At 42.3% G+C, this 8834-nt stretch overlaps 1 protein-coding gene across 1 annotated transcript in view; it reads left to right on the top strand.

Annotated features, from left to right (window-relative positions):
- The window catches only part of npy7r (neuropeptide Y receptor Y7), a 17360-nt gene extending 8868 nt beyond the window's left edge, over positions 1 to 8492 (top strand). Inside the window, exon 2 of the mRNA XM_048603889.1 lies at positions 7307 to 8492. Coding sequence (XP_048459846.1) covers positions 7307 to 8492 — 1186 coding nt within the window. The remainder of the gene's footprint in view (positions 1 to 7306) is intronic.
- Positions 8493 to 8834: the final 342 nt, after the last annotated feature.

Below are 8834 nucleotides of genomic sequence, written 5' to 3'. Positions count from 1 at the left end.
GGGGTTGAGGTGGGAGGAATGGTTAGGGAGGCGGGGACGAGCTGGGCTGGTTTTGGGATGCGGTCGGGGGAGGGGAGATTTTGAAGCTTGTGAAGTCCACATTGATACCCTTGGGCAGCAGGGTTCCCAAGCGAAATATGAGATGCTGTTCCTGCAACCTTCAGGTGGCATCGTTGTGGCAATGCAGGAGGCCCAGGATGGACATGTCGTCCAAGGAGTGGGAGGGGGACTTGAAACAACTCCACCTCCTAGTCGCGAACCACTTCAACTCCCCCTCCCACTCCTTGGACGACATGTCCATCCTGGGCCTCCTGCATTGCCACAATGATGCCACCCGAAGGTTGCAGGAACAACACCTCATATTTCGCTTGGGAACTCTGCAACCTGTCCATCTCCTCTCCACCTGTTTTCTCCTTTATCCATCTTCTATCCACCTCCCCCTCTCTCCCTATTTATTTCAGAGTCCCCTTCCCCTCCCCCATTTCTAAAGAAGGGTCTTGACCTGAAACGTCAGCTTTCCTGCTCCTCTGATGCTGCTTGGCCTGCTGTGTTCATCCAGCTCTACACCTTGTTTTCACCAGTCAGCTCCTTTGTTTAGACAAAAACAACCAAACACCTTTCCCTAACCTATTACTTAACTTCTTGTGATGCTCAACTTCAGCAAGTTGTGCTTTCAAGAGCTAAGTAACATTAAACTGTCTATTTTTACATGCTGTCACCAAACAGGGATCTATCCCAGTCACTTATTAAAGATCCAATTTAGCTGGTTTTTAATTAATCTACACTGCAAGCCTTGGGAAAAAAATGCCTGTTTAAGGTTGACATCTGCAGAAATTACACCAAAGATTTCAGCCAACTGCAACCTAAATTAGACTTGTACAAATTAATGATTTAGACTTTCTCACTCAGAAAACGCAAACAGTCAGTTGCAACTTGGACTGAGGTTATCGAACAATATTTGCTGGTAGGTGACATAATGAGGAGAGAGGGTTATGCAGGCTGAGGAAGAGCTATCTGCTAAGAGCAGAGAGTACTAAGGGCTTCACAGCCATTGGAAATTCAGATTAAGCAATAGAACCAGAATTGGAGATTTGAATTGCAATCAGAACTGGAACAAAAATAGCTCATAGAGTTGTCGGGATGGACAATGCTACTGTGGTTTGAAAGAAGTGAGATTCATGGATATATTTGATAAACAAGGATGAGAATTATAAAACTGAATGTTGCTTAATCAGCAGCCAATGCAACTTGGTGAGCAAGGGGTGATGGGTGAATTGGACTTGTTAGAAGTTAATTTATTGGTACAGAGTTTGGATAACTATGGAGGATGGAAAGTGGGAAGATAAGCAGGAGAGCTTTGGACAAGTCTCAGGTTAGCAAAGACTTGAATAAGGATTCAGGATCGGATTCTAATTGCAATGGATTCTGTAAGATTTTGCAGTTGCTGAAAGACTTTTACAAAATATTTCAACATATCTTCAAGTTTATTCATGGTAGTACTCTCTTACTAATGATTCATATTTAAATCCATCTGATCTACAAATATACTATACTATGACATTAGAATGATCACAAACATTCCACTAATAATGATTATTAATGAATTTATTGAACAATAGCGGGCAGTAATCTGGCTTATTGCCCAATATCTACATAAAGACTGTAGTTGATGTAACACTCCTTGAAAGGTAAAGTCACCATAGTCCTACCAAACAATAAAGCTACTCTGTCATTAGAGTGAGATAACTGGTTGTAGTTTAGCCTGAGGGCCACAATTCCTCAGGTGAGAGGAGAGGTTGAGGAGAGTCCTTCATGGTAACCTCAGCTAGTGGGGGAAATTGAACTCGTGCTGTTGACATCGCTCTGCATTACAAACTCGCCATCTAAGCTACCTCACCTCTCATAGTAGGGACTTGTGAACTGCTTCAGTCACAAAGTAAACCTTCGAGAAACAATTTGCTTCCAACACATCCAGACATTGCTGGAACGGGATGACCAGAGATGGGTGTCTTTGGTATTGACCAATGAGCCATCAATTGGCAGAGGACACTGTCCATGGTCCTGTACAGTTGGCAAGTCTGCATTGACGAGTTGTGCAATAACACAATTTGGAGCTGGAGGAGCACAGCAGGCCTGGCAGCATCAGAGGAACAGGAAAGTTCATGTTTTGGGTTGACCCTTCTTCTGAAGAAGGGTCCCGACCCGAAAGATCAACATTCCTGCTCCTCTGATGCTGCCAGGCCTGCTGTGCTCCTCCAGCTCCACACTGTGTTATCTCTGACTCCAGCATCTGCAGTTCTTACTATCTCTTTTGACCAGTTGTGCGGTGTTTTTGAGAGTTCTGTTTATGTGGAAATAATGATATTTTCATTCCTTTCATTCCTTTTCAGCTCAGTGCACTTCAAACCTGACAGAATACTCACTGATGGAATGAAATTTGACATTTGGCGCAGCGTGGGGGCGATTCCAGCTCTGGGGCATGCAGATTCTGCAGAAAGTGCATTAGAATTGGCTGATCTGATAATGAATGGTCTAGTTTTTTTTATTAAAGTAATGGTGAGGCTTATGGTGTTTGAATCATTTACATCTACGTGCTACAGCACCTTCCTACGAGGGACAGGTGCACAGTTAAACACCAATATCTGAAAGCCACTGTCAGAGATTCATTGCTCTATAGCTTCCTCTGTGAAGCCAACATCACTGTGTCTCGTTCACTTTGGGATCACGTTGAGCAGTGTGTGATTGCAGGATATTTAGGTATAAATTAGCCAACACTCGATTCCTTTTGCTAGTCTTTGCAATATATTTTCACAGAATTTGTTGTCACTCAATTGAACTGTGCTTTCAGTTTGTTAGACATGGACATGTATGCTTGGGTTTTTAAAGAAACTTGTTCTGCAGCAGGTTGTTGAGCGTGTGAGCTGGTGACAGGACAGTGTGCGACACTGGGTATCTGTAACGGACCTGCCACAGGTAACTATGGCTTTACATTTCCACTTAATGGACCATGAAAAGATATGACAATTGTGAATGACTCTCAAACAATTTCTCTGGCAACAAGAATTAACCACTAGAAGTCATATTAAAAAAGCTATTGTTGGAGATTTCAGAAATAGTGACTTTGAAATTGAATGTTTTTACTTGACCTTTCTGCCAGTTTGCATTTTTGTAATTCAAATTTTCTTTCCTTCTCTCTTTTTACCTGATCTGGCATTGCATTCACTACTTTCATTTGCATTCCTTTTCAGTTCTCATACTGTTTCTTTCCCTGTTCTGTCTACTTGGTTTCTTGAGGAGACACACAGGTATTTGACCTGGTCATTACAGATACCTGGTGTTGTTCACTGTGCTGATACCAGCTCACATGTTCAACAACCTGCTGCAGAATAAGTGTTTAAAAACCCTTAATATGCAAGTACATGTCTAACAAGCTAGAAGCACAGTTCAGTTGACCAACAGCAAATTCTGTGACAATACATTGCAAAGACTAGCATCAGGAATTGAATTTTGGTTTATTTAAACCCAAATATCCCTATAGATCTTAGAATTAACAACACATAGGACTGCTGAATGTGTAAATCTGTTGTGGCAAATTGTATGTAGGTTAACTTCTGAGGGCATCACTCTGTGCATAAGATGTGAACCATTTGGTCTGAAAATTATTTGATATAAATCACATTTGTATATTAAATTGGAACAGGAAGAGGAAATGCAGCCCATTTCACCAGCTCTGTCATTTAGTTAAATTACAGCCCCATTTGGCTGTCTTGGCTCTGTTATCTTTACTGCAAAAAAATTCCACAAATTCACTTTAACATTTTATATTAACATTCCCACCTCCCCAGCCTCACTAACGTTTTAAGGGAGTACATTCCAGATTTTCACTATTGTTTGTGCAGAAGTTCCTCTTGACCTCATATCTGATTGGTCTAGCTCTAATCTTATGGTGTATTCCCCCATGTTCTAGACAGCACCAGAGGTGGTTGTTTCCATCTACTTGCTACTGATCTACTTACTAATTAAATTGTGGAATTATCTTTAAACTCCTCAATTATATCATTGTCTGTTAATTGTCTATGTTCAAGGGAATGTACTCATGGTCGATGCTACCTATCCTCATAATTTAACTCTAGGTCCCAATTTATTTTTTCCTGGAATGTGGCTGTTTCATTGACTGTTCCAACATTTCACACCCAACCCTAATTCTTCTTTAGAAGTTGCTATCAAGCTATCTTATTGAACTGCTGTAGTCCATTTGGTGTAAGGACACTCATACAGCTGTAATGATTGGAGTTCAAGCATTTTGACTCATTTACACTGACAGAACAGTGATATTTTTCCCAGGATCATGAGTGATTAAGACAGAAACTTGTGGGTGGTGGTTTTCCCAATGTATCTGCTACCCTTGTCCTCCTGAATTGTAGAGTTTATGGACTGAGAAGGTGTTGCCAGCTCTGTGCAGCATCATTTATATTTCACACACTGCTGTTTAGGTCTAAGATATATTTTTACTGAGTATTAGCAAGAAATAAGGTCAATAATTTCATATTATATCTTTGCAAAGTAAAACCAGTTTCCTACACCTTTAGTGAACCTTGACCTGCTGTTCCAGACTGATGATAAAGATCTTGGGGAACATCTCCTGTGGGGATATTTTTGGACAGTTGAACCTGAAATTCAGCCCAAGTGGCTCATTTTTCTGAAGTTCAGTTACACTCAAGTTTCCTGCCAGACCCATTAACAAAATCCCAAAATAAAATATTAGAACATGAAAAATAGGAACAGGAGTAGGCCAATCAGCACCTCAGGTTTACTCCAATAAACAAAATGATGGCTGATCTGCTCCAGGCCTCAACTCTCCTCTTTCATGCCAGCTCTTCATAACCCTTGACTCCCTGACATTTCAAAAAAATCTGCCTACCTCCTTTTTAAATACTTTCAGTGATCTAGTCACAACTTCCTAGGGAAGAGAATTCCAGACATTCACTACCCTCTGGGAGAAGAAATTCCCTTGCATCACAGTTTCACATGACTACCCACTTATCCTGTAACTGTGTCCCCTCGTTCAAGATTCCTCAAATATTGTAAACATTTTCTCAATGTCTACCCCGGTGTTGAGGGATGTGTAGATTAGGTGGGTTTATAGGAGAATGGGTCTGGGTGGGATGCTCTGAGGGCTGGTGTGGACTTGTTGGGCCGAAGAGCCTGTTTCCACACTGTAGGGATTCTATGATCTTTAATGAATAATGGTCTAACCTATTTAGATGTTCTTGATAAATCAACCCCTCCTTCCCAGGATTCCGCCTTGTGAACCTCTTTTGAACTGCCTCCAATGCCAATATATCCCTTGTTAAATGTGGCGACCAAAACTGTTCGCAGTACTGCAGCTCCAACCTCAAAAACACCCTCTACAGTTGTAACAGAAGTTCCCTATTTTTAATCTCCAACACCCTAACAATAAAGGCCAAAATTCCATTTGACCATAGACCAGAAGAAGTATGAGCAGCAGTAAGCCAATCAGCCCATTGAGTCTCAAGACCAAGGATTGTCAGGCATTGTGTAATTTTTAGTATAATATCCTTCTGATTGAGGTTCCTCAAGCTTTTGCGGCAGCTGCTTTTGTCTGATTGCAAATGTGCCGTGTTTGGAAGAAGACCCGAAAGAGAAGTGCTCCCATGATCCTGTGCAAATTTTCCTTGTTCAGCCAATACCACAAAAAAAAACCCAGAGGCTATTCATCTAATCCTTGTTGCATTTTCAAGGAGATAGCAAGAACTGCAGATCCTGCAGTCAGAGATAATACAGTGTGGAGCTGGAGGAACACAGCAGGTCAGACAGCATCAGAGGAGTAGGTAAGTTGACGTTTTGGGTCGGGACCCTTCTTCAGAGAAGAAACGTCAACTATCCTGTTCCTCTGATGCTGCCTGGCCTGCTTTGTTCTTTTAGCTCCACATTTGTTATCTCTGCATTTTGAGAGATCTTGCTGTGTGTAAGTAGCAGTTGCATTTACTACTGTAAATTGCTGCACTTCAAAGCAATTAATATTAGGTGAAGCGCTTTGAGGCATTTCTGATAGGTGTGATAATAAGTTCTAGATCAGAAAGATTTTGTTTTTATTCTGAACTGCCTTTCTGTTGTATTCATAGATAAATGATCTTTTTAAAAATGTCGCATATGTGTACAGATCTTATAACTCACTCAGAGGTAGTAAGAACTGCCGATGCTGGAGTCAGAGATAACAGTGTGGAGCTGGAGGAGCACAGCAGGCAGGCAGTATCAGAGGGGCAGGAAAATTGACGTTTCTTTTCTGGAGAAGGGTCCTGACCTAAAACGTCAACTTTCCTGCTCCTCTGATGCTGCCTGGTCTGCCGTGCTCCTCCAGCTCCACACTGTGTGTTATCTGTGTGCAGTTCTTGACCTTTTTCCAGGTGTGACCATTTTTGGCAATGCTTTTTTATTTTTGATTCACTCTTGGAGTTTGCACATTGCTTATTACCAATCATTGGTTACCCCTTGAGAAGTTAATGGTAATGGGAGACCTTTTGCCAGCACTGGGGTCTGTGTGGTGTTGGATCACCTACAGTGCCAGAGGTGATAAAGAAGTGGCTGATGTTTGACCAAGTCTGGGGCATTGTGAGATGTTCTGAGAATAATTACACTTTTTGGTCAATTAATGTTGTTCTGCTTGACAAAGGTGAAATATTGCCCTTTGCCTCTAATATTTAGAAGAATTTGTTACATTTCTGCATTAATTGCCTGTGAAAGCCAAGTTGAAAGTGAAACCTGATTGTTAAGTGCATAATTGTTAATAAGTACCAATTCACATCTCTGGGAGCGATTTAAACTGTTAGTTGTGAGAGTCAGAGTCATACAGCATAGGTACAGACCCTTTGGTCCAACCAGTCCTGAGCATATAAAAACACCAAGTTTAAGACTTTATCTTTTTTCTTTCCTTTTCTCCACTAATTTGCCTTGCCGTCTTACTCCAATCTTAATTTCCCTTTGCTACACTTGATTTGACTCTCATCCACCCCCATTTTCTTTCTCTACTGCGATCTCAATTATTAAATTGGTTATGGAAACATACATTGTTGGTCTCTTTGTTCATTGAAGTCTTAGCTATTTCATAGCCTTTGCTACAGTGTTACTACATTATATTTCCAACATGGTAACCTCGCAAGTAGACTTTGAGCTGACATGCGAACGAACAAGTCTAAGTAATGAACTATGTGGCAACGTGTCCCCTTGCTTGTTAGTTCTCTCCCGATTGCTCCAAATCTCTAAGCAATGTCCTTGTCATTCACAGGGAATGGTACCAGATCAATTCAGAACAGATCACGATGCATCCGACCAGCAATGTCACAGAGATTGTGGAGGGAAACGATTGGAACATTTCCACAGAATGGCACCTGATGACCATTGATCAGTCCAGAAACAAGGTCTACCCATCCATGGCTGAGAGTACCAAGCTACTCAGTGTCCAGATCACACTTATTACAGCCTATGCATTGATCATCCTCCTGGGGCTGGTGGGAAACTCCCTGGTTATTTACATGATTGTAAAATACAAAACCATGCGAACTGTCACGAACTTCTTCATTGCCAACCTGGCCTTGGCTGATCTCATGGTGGACACACTCTGCTTGCCATTCACCCTGGTTTATACTCTCCTGGATGAATGGAAACTTGGAGCTGTCCTCTGCCACCTTGTCCCTTATGCTCAGGCTTTAAGTGTCCATGTGTCCACTCTAACCCTAACAGTAATTGCGCTGGACCGCCATCGATGCATTGTCTTCCATTTAGACAGCCGCATTTCCAAGAAGTTCAGCTTCATAACCATTTCCATGACCTGGTTGGTGTCGGCTGTCCTTGCTGGGCCACTGGCCATCTTCAGGGAGTACAAAATCGTCGACTTGCAACCTATTAACCTGCAGATTGTCGTCTGCTCTGAGAAATGGCCAAGTGGGAACACTCAAGATGGAACCATCTACAGTATCTCAATGTTCATCCTACAATATGTTCTGCCTTTGGGCATCATCAGTTATGCCTACATTAGAATATGGATCAAGTTAAAGAACCACGTTAGCCCATGTGCACGGAGTGACAGCCATTACAGACGAAGGAAAACAACCAAAATGCTTGTGATGGTAGTGGTGGTCTTCGCAGTGTGCTGGCTGCCCTTGCACACCTTCCAGCTGGCTAGCGATTTGGACAAGCGCCTCTTTCAGTTCACAGAATACAAGTTGCTCTACACCATCTTCCACGTGGTGGCCATGTGTTCCACCTTTGCCAATCCCCTGCTGTATGGCTGGATGAACAAGAACTATCGCAACGGCTTCATCCTCTTTTTCCACTGCAATCGCAGCGTGGACAACCTCAACAATGTGGAGACTTTGGTGAAGGCAAGGCTGCACCCTTTCAGGGTAGTAGCTCACAATGGCAGCCTTTGCAATTACAGGGTGACAAATGGTCATCCACCAACAGATGTTTAGTGGGAGGGAAAGTGGGGGGAGGGGGGTGTGGGGTTTCATCTGTTGTACAGTGAAAAGTGTTGATGGCACCCAATATGGAACAGATGGGTTTCCAGTTCTTCTTCTGGTCAGTGATAATCTTTGTCCAACTAAGCTGGGATTGTTTTATGGAGTAACATTAAGTAAAATAACCCACACTGTCACTGACTTATGTTTTTTTACGCATGAGCGTCTTTGGCTCAGATTATACTTTATTACCCTACCCCAAGTGCTCTTGTGAAGGAAGTGGTGAGCAGAGTGGCACAGCAGTAGAGTGTTGGGCCCATAAGCCAGATAGGTCAAAACCATCCTCTGCTACTTGGG

The sequence above is a fragment of the Rhincodon typus genome, chromosome 12 (genome assembly GCF_021869965.1).
Source record: "Rhincodon typus isolate 14 chromosome 12, sRhiTyp1.1, whole genome shotgun sequence".
In the NCBI taxonomy this organism is placed as follows: Eukaryota; Metazoa; Chordata; class Chondrichthyes; order Orectolobiformes; family Rhincodontidae; genus Rhincodon; species Rhincodon typus.
Note: the sequence above shows the minus strand (reverse complement) of the source record. Positions and strands in the feature narration are given on the sequence as shown.